This window comes from Morone saxatilis, unplaced genomic scaffold (genome assembly GCF_004916995.1).
Source record: "Morone saxatilis isolate NCDOM2014 unplaced genomic scaffold, NCSU_SB_2.0 Contig6, whole genome shotgun sequence".
NCBI classification, from domain to species: Eukaryota; Metazoa; Chordata; class Actinopteri; family Moronidae; genus Morone; species Morone saxatilis.
In genome coordinates, this window is record NW_023340206.1 from 7,370,228 (window position 1) to 7,391,435 (window position 21,208).

The following is a 21,208-nucleotide window of genomic DNA, read 5'->3' on the forward strand; positions in this document are numbered from 1 at the left end:
GAATTATGTTCATTTCCCCAAAAGATATTTCACTCAAAATCGATTAACCACAAAATGCATAAAAACAAGTTGTATATGGTTCCTTCTTTACGGAATAATTCAGAATATTTTCAATATTTATTCAATATGAATTCAATATTTTATAAACCTTTCTTTATCTTCTTGCCTCTCATTCGCTGTGAAGCCTCAGGAAGCAATATATTTTGTCATAAAACGTATGTTGGGCGCCATATTTTCTGCACTTTGTCTTTGCATGAGTAATACAAAGCCTAAAAAAACAATTATGTGTATAGCCACATCATATTTCCTCATATTCCTTACCTTCCCCTTATTCCACCCTACACTTTTTTCATGCTATCACAAATATGGATTATTCATGCATTAAGAAATATCTAATTCCATAAGGATAATAATAGGTGGCTCCTGTGTGTTGGCTCTAATCTACTGAAACCTACACAACTGCCTCTCTGAAAGACTTTCTGTTGGGCAATGATAAGCAGGCGCAAGATATCCAGATGCTCCAGATACATTCAAATACTCATACACTCACACCTACTATTCGTTCCTCTCTGTAGTCATGAATGAGCTGATGTTGAGTGGATTAGGCTGCGCTGGGTTTATTTAATGACTGCTGCACAAGCTACAGTACACTGAGCCTCTCTGGGATGAGGTCAGAGAAAATGCCTCATAGTAATAGAGATCCTTAACAACCACCGGGGGAAATCATTGCTGGTTTGTTGGCAGCCCATGTAATTAACCATGTTTCTAACACTCACAAATTCTGGAGAATAAACCCCCTCGTAGGTCTTAACCTTTAAAACCTGCGACAGTGGATGGAGGCTATCTGACAGAAGGCGGCGTCCCTAAATTCTGCATGACAAAAGCCAATTTTAAATGATTTAGAGCTGACAGCGGAGGAGGAAATTATGTGATATTCTATTGATTGAAGGGGAAAGTTCTCATTTCACTGAACCTCTCAGGAGCAGGTGGGAATTCAGTCGTCTGCTCTTGCTCTAGGGTAGTTCAGCAGGGATGGAAGTTTGCTGTCAAGAGGGCTTGAACCCAGGTTGAAGGACAGTCTCCCTACTCACTTCTCACACCTTCTGTATCACTGTATCACTCTACCACATGCAATGCCGAATCTAAACCTCTTTGCTACAAGAGTGACAGCCTGTCAGGAGCTCGCAGTGTTTGGTATTAGTCTATCTAATTAGCAGGGCCCAAGGCAAGGTTACACTCTACAGTAATAACCATTTTTTTCTTCCTCCAATACATCATAATGATGGTGATGATCCCATAGGGCAAAGTTGTAATCATTCACCTGCTGACTCAGCTCCAATTATAAAGTGGCGGTTTCGGCTCTATCCTTCTTCAAATAGGCATGTCCTACCAAAACCTGGAGAATAACATCAATCCTTGCTAAAAAAAACAAAAACAAAACAAAGCCTTTGCTTGAGACAAACCTTCTAGTCTTTGCTCCTTAAGGCTCAGTTAAGAAAAGCTGAAAATTCAATTCATTTTAACAGAACTGTCCTGCTAAACAGTTCTGCTTGCAGGGGTGAAGTAAATCTGCTAAAATGTTTGTTGTTTAAGTGAGTTCAGCTTGATGCATTTTGACATGCAAATTTTCCACATCGAACAACAGAAGATTGTCTTGCCGGCGCTGACCTTTGAGGGAATGGAGCGCAGGAGAGTTTAAAATGGAGAAGCTATTGTAGCTTATTAGCTGTGTTGCGCCATCCCCTTTTATTTTACCTCCTCCGTTGGAGCATAAACTCCGCTTAAGAGAAATAATTTGCAGACATTAGGAGACCGAAGTCAGTGGAACAAATACAACTACTGAATAAACTGTTAAGTTATTGGCCCATGCAGCTTCTTAACGGTTAGTAAACTCATTAGCTTGGAAAGCTTTTTGTTCCCCGTCAATAACTCTGTATTGAATGAAATGATAGTAGTTTTGGGAGCAAAATGCCAAGTGGGAGTAAACTGCACAGAAAAGAGAAAATACTCTAGTAGAGGTACCATGACTGACTAGCGTGTTATCTGTTAGCTGCACTAGTTTGGCACCAGTGCTGTGAATGCATCACCAATATGTTTGTTGCTCACATTCAGTATCTTCAATATTACAGTTGCACAACTCAATCACTGGATAGATTAATTTGAGCACCAAATAGTTGAACGAAGTGACTCTCTGGACAGACAATATTTCCCAAGAGGCACAGGGTCTTAACATTTCAGTCTGATAGAAATGATCACTTGGTTGCACTTAATGAAAAAGAGCTGAACTCATAACCACAGAAAATATCTTTTCTGAAATATTCGCAAGCCCTCTAGCTTTACTTTACAATTCCCTCGCGTTTTACCACTAAGACCCACATCCCTCTTGCATTGTTTAATTTCCACTTAATTATTCATTACACCTTTAACAGCATCTTTGGGATAAAACTTAATTTCCTTCTCTTACCGTGACTCATAAACCCGGTCAGTAGGATGCAGTCTCATGAAGGGCATAAACAGATAAGTGATGTTCTGGATAAATGGAAAGTAAATACAGTTTTATCTATTTATAGCTATCAGTTCCCATAAACCCACGGAGCCGCATTGCCAATAGCATCTGGTAAGAGAGATTCAAGGAACACACTTGCACTTACCAGTACATTTTAGGGATTTTCTCTAGGGTTTTGTAGAGCACATTATGAGTTATGATAAGTTTTTGTAAGCTATCTTACCATCAAACAAAAATCCCCAAGCTGCACTGTGGTTTGCAGAACCAGACCTTTTCATGTGCAGAAAACCTGCTATTGGCATGTGACCTGTCAGATAAGAAGACAGAGACTCACAAAAAAGATTACAATTGAATGTATGTAGAATGTATGACATGAACGTATGTAGCAAATGTCAATCCATCCGATTGTTTTTGAGACATTTCACTCAAAACGACAAATGTCAACCTCATTGTGGCGAAAGTCAGAAGATCACCGCCGTCAGTGAATTCATCTAGCGTCCATGAAATATCTGTACAAAAGTCTAAATCAAAGCGGTGGGCCAACAGAACATCTTGTGCCGCTAGCCTGGCTTTAAATTGTGTGTCAGCTTTTTTGTTGACAGTGCCCAAAGGAGCTAAGAAATGTAATAATAAGAAAAAAATGCTATCAAACTGAAGGGTTAAGCCCAGGGAGCTGTCCACTGTACTGAAATTAACCTGCACGTTGGAGCTTTCTTTAGCTTCATTATGGCTTTTGGCCTGGCCCCCGAGGCGATAACGTCCCCCCAGTTTCCTCTGTGTTGTAACTAATGAAATATTAATAGCCTAAAACCGAGGTCTTAGTGCAAACATATCTCTTCTAGATGGCTTTTGAAATTGTGTTGAGTTAAGGGTTTCTTTGCCCTGGAAGAGAGGAGATTCCTGCACACCGGTCTTGCATTCAAGACTTCCTAACCTCTGAATTTTGACTACAATACTAAATCGGTGAGGTCCCTATAACAAGTGTGTAAATACATAATACTTCTGTAATATCCCTAACAGGAATTCCTGCATTTCTACTGCACTGAACCACAATAATAAAGACACTGGTTTGGATGTGTGTGTGTGTGCAGGTGCTCCTTATTTCTTAAGGATTATGTTCTCCTCTGTGTAAGGATGGTGTTCGTCACCACCAGCTGTCCATTCAGTGAGCATATTATGAGCTAAAATACAATTAATTAATGTTGTCACTGCCTTTAATGCGAATATGACTCAAGGGCAGGCCTACCCTTTACGATTTCACCGCTGTGAGTCAGTGAGTCGTGCTTGCTGTGTGACAGGGACAGAGAGAGAGAGAGAGGGGTGGGAAATGAAAGAGAGGGGAAAAAAAAAGATGTGTGGTGGATTAACTTGTTTTTATGGATTTAAATATCATTACAGTGTTAAATGTGATGAGAAACTGGATATGCGCAACAAAGTGCATATTAGTGCTGATAAATATGCTGAAGCGGCCAATAGACCAGAAGCCTCAGGGAAGAAAGAAATAACACATCCAAAGAAAGCTGTCGAATGCATGACAAGGACAAAAGTGTTAAACAAAGGCCGCCTTCACTTGGAATCCACTGTAGTCACTGTTAAAACAAAAGGTCGTAAAAGCAGCATATGCCACCTTCTCTCCAGCCCCTCGCGTGTCTGTGTATATTCAACTGTTTTCTCAATGGACCAGATGGAGGGAGAGCTGGAGTAAGAACAGGACAGATGTTTCGGGTGTGTTTGTTTGTCCGTGTGTGTGTGTCTGAGAGACACTGAAAGAGACAACAGGGGCGGGGAATGGATTGAATCTGAAAGGAAAGTGAAATGAGAGGAATACATTGAGTATTAAAACGTTAAAATCTTCAGTCCAGAGTTCCTGCCTATGTTTTAACACAGTATCAGGACGGTTTTTACACAAAATAAAGATTCTAAGTACAGTTTTGAAGTGCATGTACTTTATGCTACCTTATACTTCCACTCCACTGCCATTCAAAAATCTATTTCCCTGCATTTATCTGACAGCTATAGTCACTTTAGATACAAAACATAGGATCAGGAAATAAAATATGATGCATTTTTATAGAAAAAACTACCCCAAGAGGACATAAAATAGTTAAAATATTGACATGCTGCAAGATTGAAATGCTGCTTGCATGTTAATGCATCACAATAATAATCATATAATAAAATATACAGTAAACAATAATGCAGTACTCCATAAGGGTAGAATCTGGATTAGTACTTTTACTATAGTACTTAATGTTTTTGGGTGAACTTCTGACAAACAGTGGCACTAGGAATCAGTAAAATATCTAAATAATCATGTATTTTGTTGAAGGATGCAAACTCCTGGTGGTGTTGAGAACACTGAACTTAAGAATCAACATGTATCTACTAGTATACAACCCATTTTAAACATATTCCACATAACACATGCAGAGGTCTCAGGTTTAAAGACCACAACGTTAGGTCCAGCTGCAGTGTGTGTCCTCCCCTCTGACTTCTCCCTCTTTAGAAAATGCCTAAAGTCGTGCTGCTGATCCCACTGGTGGAAGGGAAAAGTAAAAAAAAAAACCCTCGGCAGCACCATGGCCAGCGCCTGCTCATGCGGCAGCAGCAGCCGGTGGAGCTCTGTCACATTTCATGCAACCAATGCGTGGAAGTCGAGGCGAGAACTCGGGGCTAGAGGAGGCATTTAAAAACACGGCCGTCCAACCAAGTAGTGGCCGAAGGGGGCTCTCCGTTAATGAGACAGGCGACACACCTGAGTCCGCTGCCCTGACGTCACCCCTCACGGCGACACCGGGCTCGTGACTCGGAAGAAAAAAAAAAAAAAAGTCACAGGTGCGCCATCATTAAACACTCATTAGTGTCAAAAAGTCATGTTTAATCAGTTGTCGTCGTGATTTTTTTTTTTTTTTTTTTGTTAAATGCGTCAGAAAATCTAATTAAGTCCGCAGGTTAAGCAGGTAAAGCTAAGCTAACTTAATTTAACCCGCTGTGTGACATGAATAAGGCCGGAAATGAACGGAGGGAATAGCTCATAACTGGACTTAATATGTTGGATAAATAAAAGCTAGAAAGTAACAACAAGCCATGAAACAAAAACCGGAGGGGGGCGGTTGTAACGCGTTACAGTAACCCGTTACCAGGCAGCCCTGCCTCTACTATCTCCGTCTGCCGCTTTGTTGTCTACGCATCCATGTGGGTTTTTCCCCTCGCAGTGTCGGTGTGTTGCGCCTCTCCGGTCCGCCAGCCTCTCAGCCATTGGCCTCAGAGACCATCACTCTTCCTTTCACAACAATAGACCCCCCCCGCGCGCACGCACACACACACACGCACGCACATCCCTCTCTCTCTCACGCGCCGACACAAACGCGCACCGTGCTTTCGAGGAGCGACGGTGAAATGTTGGTTAAACTGCGGTTTACCGACTCCTTTCTTTCCAGCTTCACGTCGGCGAGGAGCGCAGGGAAGCCTCTGCGATGCGCTCAACCGGGGACGCGTCGGAGTTGAAATAAGGGAAACACTGGGGGGTAGGGAACAAAACCAAAAAAAAAAAAAAAGCAGAGGAGGGGGAGATTTTCTTACGAGGATGACTGACTGGTGACAAAGAAAACGGGGAGCCCCTCTAAGGCTTCGGTTGTCACCCGCTAGAACTTGACGGAAGGCGTTTTTTGAGAGAGGGGGGGAGAGACTGGCTTGCTCTTACTTGGACAGCCAAAGATTTTTTATCATCATTATTTTTGGAGGGGAACCATGCCTGTCCGGAGGGGTCATGTTGCGCCACAAAACACGTTTTTGGGAGTAATTATTCGCAAATTCGAGGGACAAAGTGAGTAGCCTCTCTCCCTGGTGTCCAGACCTGTGTGTTGTGTTTGTGCTGCCTGCCTTTTGTGTCTATCCTGCTGCATCCTGAGAACAAGTATTTAGTCATTAGGATCTTGCCTAATAGGCCTTTCTTTAATAATAAGGCTTGTGATGCAGATACAATGCACTCATTTTATTTTCCCAGCGTTGTTTTTTTAGAAACTGTATGTCAGAGGTCCACAAAAAGTCATTATAAGTTCATTATCCTGCTCTCTTATCAAGCACCCCGGTTTGTTTTATAGTTCTGTAGTGCTGTACTCTGCTGCTCCAGTGGAAACTGTAGTTTAAAAAAAGCTGCATATGAGAAAAAAAAGAAATAAAGGATTAACGGATTTCATTACTTTTCAGATCATATCCCCAAAAAATATCTTCATTGCCCTTATTAAATCCTCCAGTCGTGTTTGGTTTTCATGGATTATTTGCAGTGCTGTGTTGCTGCACACCACACTTGAGGCCTGTTGAATAAAGCATCACTTGGGCCATAAATGTGGGTTTACAGCTGAATATGTGGAGGGAAAACTGGTTTTCTCAGATTCTTACGTAAAATGTGAAATTGAAGGCTACCCCAATCATAGAAAGTGCAATAAAAAAAAAAAGCAATCCAGCCTGCTCCTTCATTCTTTATCCACTGGAACAGTTGAGCACCTATATTAAAGAATGTAATGGAGGATAATCCCATGTAAACCAATTATATCCACCTACGTCTATATTTTTGTAAAGTGTATTTCCATATTCTTTCACATTCCTGTTCATGTATTTGTTGTTTAATGTAATAACTGATATATGCACATGTTTAGTAAGTGATTCACTACAGTCAGTTGCTCTTGTTTAGGTGGTATTCCCGCCCCTAAAACAAATTCTTCCTCCTCCAATTTATCCCTCTACAGACAAGAAATTCATCATAGCCAATGCCCGGGTGCAGAACTGTGCTATCATCTACTGTAATGACGGCTTCTGCGAGATGACGGGCTTCTCCAGGCCGGACGTCATGCAGAAGCCGTGCACTTGCGACTTCCTGCACGGCGAGTTCACCAACCGGCACGCGGTGGCCCAGGTGGCCCAGGCGCTGCTGGGCTCGGAGGAGCGCAAGGTGGAGATCACCTACCACCGCAAGGATGGTGAGTGCTGTGGGCTGTCTGTGTGGGCTCGGGTGGCGCGTACAGAACATGACATGAAGCTGTTGCAGTTGTCTCACTTTGAAATGCACACTGGGGAAACTATTGAAGCTCTCTCCCTCCCTCAGCAAGAGTAAGCATCATGTTTTGCACTCAAGATTTGTGTTACAGTGCAAGAGGCAGACCCGCCTGCAGTGTTAACGCAAGCTACGTAGATGTGAGACAAATGTGTGAAAGGTGACTTTTACAATGTGTGACACTCCTGGTGCACAGTGGGTAATTTTTAGTTCTGAGTCGGCTCTATCTGGAGCATTGTTGCAGCAGCAAATCACTGAGTGCACCCATTTAAAACCCTGAGGGGAGAAGAGCAGCTGTGAAGGTTTCCTTTGCTGTGAAGTCCAGTTTTTGAAATGATACAGGCGCTGGGTGGCTGGAGAAGATGTTCTCTATTAGCCTGCGCTGGATAGGGCACCCTGGGAAGGATGTAGCTCACTCCCCTAAAGACTACTGCGAAGATAGTGAGGTGTGTGGGTTCTCTTCCTCTGTTAACTTCTAACTTTAGCATTTTAAGATCCTGTTAGTACTCAGAGCTGAAAACTGTCTCTGACTGACTCTAACTGTGTAGTTTTTCTCCATGGTTCAGATAATCCACTGACGTGCATATGCTGCATACGATAACTGCATGCAGATCGTGACATGGCATGACAGCTGGTAATGTTTCGATGAGTTACAAGGCAAGTCCCATCAACTGCGCCGGTTCAGGGAGAGTTCATGTGGTGACCTCGAACAATGACATATGTATTCAGATGATTAAGCCTCCTTGCATAACACTTAAGGGCTGGTGAGGTTTCATTATGCCACAAATGAGGATTAATAGTTTTATAAAACCTACAGTATGTGTTTGTCTGGTGTTATTGCTTGTTGCATATTGCAAGCCCCCAGATCCTATTGCGTTTTATCCTGAGTGGTTTTTAATCAAATAAAAATCAGTGAGCCCATGGGGTACAGCATTTATTCATATCTTCTTTTTATCAGGTTGAATCTACTTGATTATTTCTGCAGAACTGAAAAGTTAGCCAAAACTTTTAATTTTCTTTGGTCAATAAAGCGTGCATTGAGAACAGATTGCAGGAGTGGTAGTTATTTATCAGCAAACAATATCAAAACCTTCATAAAACTTTGGAAATCATTCCACATAACATCCTAAATACATTATTAGCTAACAGTAATTGATGAGTCAACCATTTTTGCAAGACTCCTCTAAAGCCCACTTCAGACCTGTTCTCACCAGCTAAGTTAGCTGTAGCTAGAGTGACCAAAGAGCAACTGGCGAATGTCCCACCGAGTACCAGAGTTTGGAACTGAGTGCCATATATGTATATATATATACCTATAGGAGAAAACATAAGGCTCCAGATCTGGAGAGGTTGGAATTTATCTGCTTACACACGGATTGGATGGATTTCCCCATGGATAATGAAACAAGATGCTGTCAGAGGGATTTGTTTTGACATTTGTTGTGTGATAGGAGCTCTGGATCAGTGATGACGATGTGGCCTCTACTTGTGTGTGTGCGCGTTTGTGTTCATACTCCGGCAGGTATGAGAAAACCCAGAGGGAGAGAGGTGATGTAGATTAGGTCAAACACAGTTTACAGAACAGTTAGAAATGATAGTATCCTTGGAGACATAGATGTGTGGGGTCAAAGGGTGAAAGACTGAGATAACGTTACAGAAAAATGCTTTAGGGAAAAGACAGAAGGAGATGTCAGCTTATTGTTTGAGTGGGCTTTAGCCGGTGCCTAAACTGTCTGACTCTATATGCAACCCATAGTTTTATATTGTCTTTACTGAACTTTGACTAGCCTAAAAAAGCACCATAAGGAGCTCAGTCAGTATGATGAAGACTACAGTTTCCCAGTGCTGGAGATGAGATCCTGCCCCTGTGAATGGAGCTGTAGCATGTCGTATATGTCTGCCACAAATTGCATAGTCAGAGGTGTAGATTATCTAAGAACATCTGCTCAGAGTCAAAATTGGATATTTTGAAAAAAAAAAAAGAGCAGACATTTTGTAGCAATTTTTCTGCAAGCAATTTTCTCCATGGAAGTTTCTTTATCACATCTACAACTTTGTGTGTGATGAAAGATGTGGTTCCTACAATTTTCTCACAAAATTACCAGAACATTGTGTTGAGATTTTCAACCCAGGGCTGCAGAGATGAAACAACAGGATAGAAAATCTTCTGATCCTCCCTTTGTTTTTAGAGCCTTTTTCTGCACCAGCACAGTGCAGGTTGTTAATTAAAAATAAAAGCAATTTTATGTGACTAAGACTTTTTTTTGGTTTTGCTGTTTTTTGTGCTAGTATTGTATTGAAGTTAGAAAATCCTGGTATTGTGTCAACCTTACATTGGATAGTTACAAGCACCTTCAAGGAACGTTCTCCAGATGTTCTACAGAGGTGTGTTTGAAAATCAGCACGCAGGAGTCGTTAATGAGCACTTCCATTAGTAAACAATATTGTGTAACCACGAGATAACGCTATGAAGAAACCGTCTGGGAATATTTGTTGAAGTAATTAACCAAACAAAAATGTTCTTTGAAGGCTATAAAACATGTTACCAACCTTAGTGGAACCAAGCATCAGGATCTGTAGACTTTTAATCCTTTTTTTATACAGTAAATTGTTCTGCAAATACTTTTAGTTACGTTTTGAATGAAGGACATTCACTCATAGTGGAGTATTTTTATGCTGTGCTATTAGCACTGTAAAGGATTTAAGTACTTTAAACTCGGCCATAACTGGCCTGATGTCTCTCTTGGCCTGCGTATTGTCAGCCAAACCAAGCTGGGGGTTCAGTCTGCATCGATCCGCTGAGCAAACAGCTTTAATGAGGACACAAATACCTTCATGTTGCATTGATCTTCAAAACCGGTGCATTGGAGAGGGGAAATCAATGGCGGCAGAATGCCCTCCCTCCACTGGCTGACCCACAGGAGACTTGAATAAGAAGAACTGGAGGGGTTCTGACTGTCAGACCCAGCAGCGGGGGAAAAGGCCTCATTACCATTCTGTATGCTGTGCCTCTAATTACCTCAGTGTTTTCCTCTCACCTGACTCAGAGCTTCTCCAGGGAAGGTCATACACCTGTTTCAACAAGGCAGACTGTTCTTATAATCTCCTTATTATAATAAGCAAGTACGGCTGTACAGTTAATCCAACTGGAGATCTTACTTTGACATGATTTTACCAATAGTCCGTAGTTTGTAATCACGTATTTTTATGTATTTTTAAAATCCTGGCGTGTTGTTGTCTCTCATACACTCTTAGTATGTGTAACCATTTATAGTCTTTGACTGCACAACATTCATGTGATCAAAATGTGGAGAGGCAGGCAGCTCCGGTGGGAAAAATTGTAATAGTATGTCTGAAAACATGAACAACAATGGCAAAAAGAAAAAGAATGGAGCACAATAAGACTAAGGCAGTAGGAGCTGTCGTATTTTCAGCAATACTGCGATTTAAACAATGCAGGAACGAATGAATGAATCGATGTAACTACTTCTGTCCCTTTCCATCCAACACACACTCAGCCCTCATCCCCTATCTCTCTTGTCTCCTGTATTGGAATTCCAGGGGAAATGTCATTGCAGCAAGCTGATTGCCCTCCTCGTGGTGGACCACTGGGGTTTCTGTGAGGCAATCTTCTTTTTAATCCTCTGACCCAGGGTCTGCATAAACGCATCGCCCACTGTCCTTTACAGTCCGTGAAGGAGATTCTGCTCGTCAGCACAATCTCTGGCACATTCTTAACGCTTTATGATTTGTGCCCTCGCGAAACCACCAGTCCTTTTGCCTTCCAGCGCACATATCTCGATGACCTCTATAGGAGGGGTAGCTGTCATTAAAGTGGTGAAAGTTTGCCCCAAACCCTTGTGCTTGACATTTAAATGCTGAGCTGTTTACTGCATTCATTTCAAGAGCAATGGACAGGCCAGCTGATCTTAAATCTGACATTGGTGTCATTTAGATTTTTTCCAGAGGCCATTAGTTTCACAGTTACTTCTCGACTCAATCAGCACCTTGAAAGACAGAGTGAGGCATAAGTGCTATTTTGCTTTGCTCTTTTCTGTCATCATCCCACGTATTTATGCATTTTAGTCTTTGTTTCCATTCGTAACCAATGGAAAAAACAAACCTGTGCCTGAGTGAGAGAACAAGAGGATACCGCAGTAGTCATTATGCATAATGTAGTGTGTGTGTAAGAAACGGAGACTGGTGTGTGTGTGTGTGTGTGTGTGTGTGTGTGTGTGTGTGTGTGCGCACACGGTATTTGTTTTGTGGGTGTAGTATGTGAGGTGTGTTTAAGACAGACGACGACAGATACATTTCACACAATCACAAAGCAAAAACTGTGTGCTGGACAAATTCATTGGTTCATAAAGCATGAGCAAAGAAAATAGGCAGAGGATAAACAGATTTAGACTGGGTATGTGTGTACAGCCCATCACTTTGCAGTCATTTAATCTTTGACATGATAATCTTATCAAACATAATTTTTCCCAGTGGTATTTACTATTGCAGGTTGATGATTCCACTTATATAGTGATTCCACTTATATATAACATAGTCATGTTTGTGCTAAACACTGGGGCCTTTATCTAAAGCTGATTCCTCCAGGTTAATTTCACTTAAGGTTTTCAAATAGCAAAGCATGAGCCCCACAGTGAGGGGAGATCACTTTCTCTAACACAGCAGGTCATAGCCAAGGATGTCATTAAAACATCTACTATAAAGGATCATTTGTTTAAACTGCAGGTAAGAGCAAAAGGAGAGGACCTAAATCCTAATCATTTTTCATTCAATTAGCCTTTGACAAAATAACTCCATTGTGTGGCCTTACTGTAAATGCTGGGAATATGCCATGGTTTTGGATTTGGGTTTATGTTCTGCTGCTACGGTTTTGTAAAAGATAGCCACATGTCCTATTTAAATGCTAATACTTCACTGTCTAGTTAATGGGAAATTGGATTTTCAAGATGAAATGATCTCTTTTAAAATAAAAGCAAATGATTAATCAATAGCTAAAAGCACAAACCCCTTATTTTTAAAGACCACCTGTTTCAGATCGTATATTGAATGAAGCTCTACAGTTAGTATCTATAACTAACTCTACAGTCAGTGCTTCTTAGTCCACAGCGTTTTATTGGTTAATGAATGCATTCAGCGCTCCGAATAAATTTCCCAAGTTAGAGATTAGGCATTTAAACCTCCTTTTCTTAATGATAGTTTCAGAAATCACTGAGTAAAAATAAACCATTGTAGCACATATTTACTCAGCAATAGTTGCTCTCTCTGCCTCTTTATTCAGTGATTCAAATAGAATAATCTCAGTGTCTCGCTGTCCAAGAGACGACTCTCAGGGTCCTTGGTGTATCAAGAAATCCTTAAACTCAGTACATGGTAGAAGCTTCCACTTGCAAATAGCAAATGAGACTGAAAATGTCACACTATAAATACATTAAAGTTGGTTGTGCTTCAGTGATGCTCACTGAGATTAGAGTTTTTTTTCTCCTCGCCTTTAAAATGAAAAATAAGCTATAAGAATCCCTCACCCTGAGGACGGAGCTGTAACGGCCCCCATGGAAGGCAACGTAAAGCATCTGTAGATATAAAAGGCTCATTCTAAGTTAACACATTATATCATACACTAATGAAAAACATACTTATGGATATTATATTCAATTTCTACCAATAGACCCTCCTAAATGTTACACACTGGACCTTTTTAAGCTTTTTATGTATTACTTGAGCTTGACCATGTCGTTTACAGTAAAATTATTAGCTTCATTTGGCCTTGTTTTAAAAGAGAACTCCACCGCTTTAGCATTGCACTCGTTTAACATTTGAGGACTCAGAATAAATGTCTTCTTCAAACCCTGTCGCTTACATTACCGATGATGACTCAACCACTGACATTAGTGGCTATTGTAGCCTGGAGCCGCTAGCGACAGAAGTCTGATAAGCTTTTTCACCACGACTCCAGATTTTATTCATTTTCAAACTTGTAGTCTTCAGACCCCACCGACGCTGATTCAAGTGAGGACATTTATAAGACTTGCTGTAGTATCGTGATAATAATATTGTATCTCCAGATTCCTGTCAATACATACCCCTAAGACCCAACAGTTACAACAACACATTCGGACATTATTCTTGCAGCGTAGATGCAGCCGATGCATCTCCACGATGTTGTGTGAACTGCTCTTAAGAATAACAAGTAACAAGTGGATAAGGATCTATACAGCCCTGAGAGGAAGCCAGACATGTTGACTGATGACGATACGATTCGGGTTATTTGGCTGAAGTGGCCTGAGTTTGACGGTGTGACCGTTCTTTGTTAAACCAATTCTTGTACATCCGCTGCTGTGCAAACAAGATAAGCTCTTATTCTGTTTCGCCTGCAGTTTCTTTCACATTCTCAGGTTCAGCTGTGTTTTGAGAGCATACAGTGGACAGCTTGTGTCTGTGAAAGACATATGCATGAAGGGAGATAGAATGAAAGAAAGAAGAGAAGAGCAGATGCAGTGGGAAAGGGGGGAGGGGGCAACGCCAAGACAAAATTAGACACATAAATGAGATAAAGGGAGTGTGAGGATGTAAGAGGGAGTTTTCATCCTAAACTAAGTTTGACGTTTTGTGTGACTGTGAGGGATGAAGTTAGTGAGCAGGCAAGAGAGTGTAAATGAAGATGTCAGATAGAGAGAGAAATCAGGTGAAGCTGAATATCAGATGGCTTCTTCCTTTGTGGGAACGCCCTCTTGAATCCAGTCCAGCAGCTTGAGAGCCGCTTCAATTATGGATGGCCCTAGTTCTGTCTCTAACACCCTCTGTCTGTCTTTCTGAAGGGCGGGGGGTTACCTCTTTACGACTATTCAGTTATGTAAAATTATCCTCAACTGACTTCCATAAAAGCTATGTCAGTTATTGTAGCGCCCAACACAGACCAAACTCATAAAGGATGGAATAAATATAGGCATGGCAAATGTTGTGTGACTTTGAGCACGGCTGTCCAGCTTGCTCTCATCAGTCCTTGTGAGCCTGGTTGAAAGCAGTGTAATGAGCAAGCCCCCCCACTCTCAATATAAAGTGACATGGACAGATTTGTGTTGTAGCAAAGGCTTCGATTTCCTCTCTGTTGATGCCTCACAGTGGATCTCATTTATAACGAGTCTCTTCAATGACTTCTCTCGGGCTGCCAGAAAGAAGAAGAGTTCCAGGATTACAAATTGGTCATTTACAAGAAAAGCAGATTTGTAGTTACTGTCCTTCGTTGTTGCTATTATAAACTTGAGCTCTTTAAAGGGATGTAAAGTAGTCGTGTTTTAACATACCTCACTGACACATTTTTTAACTATTCAGATGAATTTCCTCTATCTGTCACACCCTCACTTTTCCATCGATATTAAAAAAAAAGTCTGTGTGCAGTACAGCATAGTGTTGTCCTGGCAACTGCTGAAAGAGCCATGATATATCATTGCAACTCATCCTGGCATGTCTGCCTATGGGGCTCAAAGCAGGAGACAGAGCAGGCTACTGGGACACCCAGTCACACAATCCTGAAAATGCCATCAAAAGCAGAATCTGACTAAAGAACCACTAATGCAGAGGATTTTGACTTGGTGATGCAGGTTTAGAGCCGTACTGACATCATTGGTTCATAGAAACATCCAGTATAAAAACCACAGGATCTCATACACTATAACGCAGAATGATGTACAACAGTCATTTAAATGTATTCCTATCTGTAATGAATTCCCACTGTAAAGGCCAATCCACATAGAAGTGTATTTAGCAACAAGCGTTTTTTGTGTGAGACAAGCGTCTTTTCATCTAAAAACAGCACAAACAAACCCCCCCTTACAAATAACATAATGCATTGGGGATTGTTTTACCATTTGCCATTTATTTTTGTAGATTATAAAGAAATGCTGCATCTGCAGTGACATTAATAAGAAAACAGAGGTCTTGAGAAAGATAAATTATTTTCTGTTTTTCACTAGTTAGTATTGAAATTCATGAAACCCTTCACTTACTTTATTATTTATTACTTTGTTTTGGATCAATAATTAATTCCTTCAAGGGCCATCCCCTTCTCATTGTTTTACTGTTGGGTTATCCTTTACAGTCACAGGTCTTGACATAATTTTCTCCCAGAAGACCTTCCCGTCAAGCGAAATCAACTACAAAGCTGCAGGAACAGGTCATTATCAAGATGTTTATGTCTTCAGAATCAAATTCAACAAAAGTCATTTGAGATCTGAAGAAACGCTTGAAATGCAACGTAAGGAATGTCCTCTCGGTTTGTTTCAGGTTGCATATTGTTTCAGGTTACACCTAACATGGGTCTTTGAGACTTGATACTGACATTTTAGACTGAAATTGGAGATTTAATGATGTGTAATAACTTTACATTCCACCGTTTCCTCTATATTCATCTTTTCTACGGATTTACATGCCTCTAGGATTTTAAGTACCACAATTATGACCGACATTAAAATACACTGTTGTTGAATACTGAGTGCAACCGGTTCAAGAACCAGAGCTAAGTTGGTGGAAAAGGGTTACTCCTGGTTCACACTTCTCTTCCCAATAGGTCCCATTTGAAGCCACGATTGCAGTGTTTTCGGACCGCTCATTTTACCTCTGCTTACTATCTTACCATCACTTTTTAGCTTGTAACTAATCACTTTTGTAGGTGTGTGCTACCTGCATTAACATGACTACGTAGCAGGCTGATCTGGTAACACTTTAACCTCGGCTTTCTACTTATGAAATCCATTTCACAGCCAGGGTTTGCAGGCATCATGCCAGTGGATAAATATAGGTCATTCTGATGTTGGATCTATGGATTAAGCCCACACACGCTGCCATTATGTGATGGTATTACCACAAACAGACCGTAAACAGTCTGACAGCCCCTCCCCCAACCTGCTCCAGCTCAAACACCTCGCTCTGCAGCTCCCCCTCCCCCTTGTCTCTCCTCATTCTTGCCTTATTGAGGGGGCTAACACCTACCCTCACCCACCCTGCACAGCTGTACACCAGACAGCTCCATGCATGGGAAATACCATTCATCCAGCTGGGATCTGAGAGATAAACTGAATGTGAGCAAAGAAGATTATTTTCCCAGATGATATGGAATTTTTTTAATGTTAAAAAAGCCTCACACGATTGCACTTAAAAGGTTTATTGCTAAACATGTTGGATTTTTTCAGATTTTTCTGTATGAAGGATTCCTGCTTCTCATTCACTGATTGGGTATGAGCACATCTGTGAATGAACACCCAAATGTGAATGAATTTCCTATCAGGCTCTTTCATTCATCAGATCACGTGATGGCCTGATGGTTTTCATTTATGTGGGCATTGATTAACATGTGGTCAATTTTGTTTTGTTTTGTTTTAGTTGAATAAATAATTAATAAACGTATTATTTTGCCTGAATTTTGTTCTTCAAAATATGTATTGGATATATTGGATTTTCAAAGAGTTCTTCAAGCCTCCGAGGAATATTGGCAGAACTGTCTCTTGGCAAGGTCAGTTTATGTTGTTACTACAGTATGTTTTTTCACTGGAATTGGAATTTGAATCAACAAGCCCTGAGGGTTTGAAGGGGCAACCTACGGCCACCGGCCTGTTTCATCACAGCTAGTCGTACCCTCAACAAAACAGCGGCAGATTATCAAGGCGTTGGACAACGATGATCCAACTCTGACATTTCATACTGAGACACACCAGGGCTCATATTGTTTTTGTATTTTTCTTTTGCTGTGGTCGGATATATGGATTGCTGATTCCCTGACAATTTGACAAAAGTAATTTAGTACTGCAGTGCCACGATAAGACAAGGGTGACAGCAACTGGAGCCTGTCCAGCTGTAACACTGTTGTTTAATCGAGTTTGTTTCAGCATCTACAGGAGCACTTACAGTATATACCAGTGATGTTGTAATTGCTTTTGCTTGTGTGTATGCCTTGCCCTGTTGTTCAAACAGTTCAGTCTTGAAAAAGTATATAAGCTTTATATTGTTTGGATGTAGTCTATAGTGTATTTTATTGAAAGAAATATGCATGCAATGGGCGTCAGTGTACACCCTGAGCATCCCAGTCATGTCAGAATACATCCAACCTCTAATAAACGGGCCTTTTTGGATATTCTGCAAAGGTTTATGTGCAGCTTAGTGCGCAGTTTAATGTAACGTTAGTATATGTTCACAAATAATCCTACAGAAGTCCTGGTGTGATCCGGACATCTGTAAAATGTGTCACAGTCAAGGTAATCCTGATAATCAACAAATCATAGGCTATATAACCATGTACACAGAGCTAATACAGAACATAAATACACTTACTCAGTAGGCATTAGGACTAACAAATATCTAGCTACTTATAGATAACCTACCTCATTTAAAACCTTAACCATTTTAATTAATAATAATAAAACTCCCCCAACAGCTTTATTACATCAATGGGAGTTATCTAGCTCAATAATAAATCCTTTGTATCCCTTATTGAGCCAATGCAATGAAATATCCACCTGTTTCATGCTTCTCCTGTCCCTGCCTGAACCCCGCTCTAGTCCTGGCAAGTGACAGTGTTGAGTCTCAGCCGTGGTCACTGGGAGGCTGCTGAGCCCCGTTCCTGTCCCATTCCGGCCCCGCTCCTCGGCAGCATCCAACGCTCCATCTCTGTCCCGGTACTGTCAGCTAATAGGGCGGCTAACTAGCTAGTGGCAGCAGCTAGTACAGTCAGCACATGGAGCAGTTCATTTATTATTAATATTATTATCATTTTTATTTTCTAACACGATCCAATCTAATCATGTTGATTTGTGGTTCCTTGTTTGCTGCACCATCTGTCAAGTCTTGACTTTTTTCCGCATTGATAATGATAAACAGTGTATTTATGGCACCATCGCAGCTTGCTGTTTGACAGAGTCCGCAGAGCCTTCTATCACCCACCATGATCTCCCAGATAACCTTTTTCAGTGACACCGCATGGTGCCCAAAGCTTCAGGCAGATAATTCCTGTTCATACTGCTATGCAATGCTTTGTTGTATTCCATGAATTGATTAGGACTTGGTCCATGACCTTAGATTATCTCCTCGCACACCGTCACAAATCTGACATAGAAAGCCATCAAAAAGTACAATGATGTTTTACTATACTGGCATAATGTGATTCCAACATCAAACCTTTCTATTAACAGGGGCAACACTCTGAGAGTAAGCCTCTTTGTCCTGTAAATAAGTATAAAAATAATACTACAAAGGCAAATATCATAATAGGGCATCAGTGGAAACAATTTCATTTCAAGCAGTTGGTTCAAATAAAAAATTCTGAATAAAATCTTTAAGTGTAACTGTGCAATTAGGATTAGCCAAGCTCAATCTGATGTAATAAGGAATCTGATTCTTATGTTGCAGACAAGAGAGATAACTTGTTAGGGATTTATGCACAGTAAACACTGCTGCTCTGTTCTGAGACAGAACACAATGAGACGTGAAATAGCTAACGGAAGAAAATAGCAAGATAATGTATTAAATCCAGTGACTTCAAGACTGAGAGTGAGGACATTAAAGATGACTATATTATTTGTATTCTGCTCTCCATTGTGACTCATCCTCTCTTTCAGTCAGATCTGTTCCTGAGATATTTGTATTTAGAGACACTCTTAGATTCTCTACTTTTCCTGTTTCCTGTATTCAAATGATTTAAATGCACTACATTGTGAGTTGGAACAAAGCCACGTCTTTCAACCAATTTACCTAAAACTAATTTTAGATGAATCATTGATCTCAGAATGACATCAAAACCCGACGATATTAATGATATTAAATAGCTACCTGACTTTGAGTGCACTCGAATATCTTGTCATCTGATCATTTAGCTGGACTCCTCCAGCATGCAACTTACACTCACATTTTAGGAAGTGTATTACCCCTGGATGCTGTAACAGGAGGCCTTGACCTTGAGGTGTTTTGTGACTCAAATATGTGATCTTCTATTTAAAGGACCATCTCCCTAAATAATAGACTTTCTTTCCAACATTATCAAGTGTCCTGTTCAAAGTCATTATGAGTTAATGTCTGGATTTTGCTCATCGTGTACTCTCTGCATTGATTCTGTCTATCTAGTTATCTAGTGGAGCAATATTGGCTGCCTCCACATCCTCAAAAGGCTAAAAGGCTGCAGTGGATCACTGTATCACACCCACAGGTCCTATCAGTTTAGTCAAGGCAATTGCACAGTGACACATGGAAGTAGAGGAATAGAGAATAGAGAATAGAGAATATGGATTTAATTTTTTTTTTTACCCCTGACTGATTTTCTTTAATCCATCAGTTCTTGTATGCAACAACCATTATTTTACACTCTCTTAGGTTTTGTATCCAGGACCAGATGATATGTGTCTCTTGCTGTAAGTGATGATGGCACTGCGGACGTATTGAGTAGGTGACATGTTGTGCTCTGAAATTACAAAAAAAGTAAATTGCTCTGCCATAGGAGCAATAACTTCTAGGTATTGGGAGGAGTGTACAGTGTGTATAGATTAAAAAGGTGTTCAGTCATTAGCAGTAAAACAATTCTTTCTTTTCAACAGCCATGATATAACACCAGGATCTTTATTGTATCTTCTGTGGTGAGACAGTAATGGAGTGAATGGGGCCTTGGTGTGTATCTTGTGGACTTTATTCATCGATGGACAAGCTTCTGTGTTGCAGTGATTTGACATGTGACCTTTGGGGTTACAGTCACTGGACCCACTGGGCCAGCGTGCCACCACTGATGATATTGTATCCCCGGGGATAAAGTAGCGCTCTCCATCCTGGATTAGAGAGCAGGCATCAGAGTTAAACAGCTCTTAGTACAACTGAATGTTCCCGAGAGGGAAGAGCAAGGGATCACATTTCCCTAGAATGGAAGGCAAAAAAAAAGCCTTCCACCCTTTGAAAGAAGGTCAGTTCTCATATGTAACTTTTGTATTTTCTCCATCCTAATAATCTTGCCTCAGCTGTGTCAAGGAAAAGGAATTACTGTATATTTTCCACCCCTAAGACAAGATGATTGTTATTGTACACCCCATTTTCAAGATTCAACACCACATTGAGTGGCTTGTTAGACATCCAGCATGGTGCAGCCTGCGCGGCGCTTGTTTTGCTCACCTTCTGATGTAAAGTCAAAGAGGAAGCAATAATAGTGCAGCAGTGATTGACTCAGACACGCTGACATGCAGACGCAGGGTCAGAGAGCGACCCGGATAAGTTGATTTGATGTCAATTAGCCGTGCCAACGCGAGGAAGCTCCCCGCTGAGCTTTTGACAAAAAGAGAGAGAGCGGGAGAGTCAAGGAAACAAGGAGGGAGATGTCACCATTACCCCTCAAGCAGTGTAGCACCAACCAACAGCTCCCTGCTGCTGGAGGCTCAGCTCACATCAGTGTCACTCACACTCACCTAACTGCGTACACACATACACACACCGTGTCTATTAGGCCAGGGCCAAAAGCACAGGCTGCAATTTAAAATGATTTTGACTGCGATACTCTTGGCAGCGGTTTCTCCAAATGAGGGCTATCAAGATTCCCATATGCCACCATCCCACAATCAGTCAGACACAACCAGTCAGCAGATGTTAAACTGTTCTGTCTGTGTGTGTGTGTG

At 41.1% G+C, this 21,208-nt stretch overlaps 1 protein-coding gene across 1 annotated transcript in view; it reads left to right on the top strand.

Annotated features, from left to right (window-relative positions):
- The first annotated feature begins 6,103 nt into the window (after positions 1-6,103).
- Positions 6,104-21,208, top strand: part of kcnh7 (potassium channel, voltage gated eag related subfamily H, member 7) — a 58,899-nt gene continuing 43,794 nt past the window's right edge. Inside the window, exons 1-2 of the mRNA XM_035677485.1 lie at positions 6,104-6,332; positions 7,255-7,485. Of these exons, the coding sequence (XP_035533378.1) occupies positions 6,257-6,332; positions 7,255-7,485 (307 nt within the window). The 5' untranslated portion in view covers positions 6,104-6,256. The remainder of the gene's footprint in view (positions 6,333-7,254; positions 7,486-21,208) is intronic.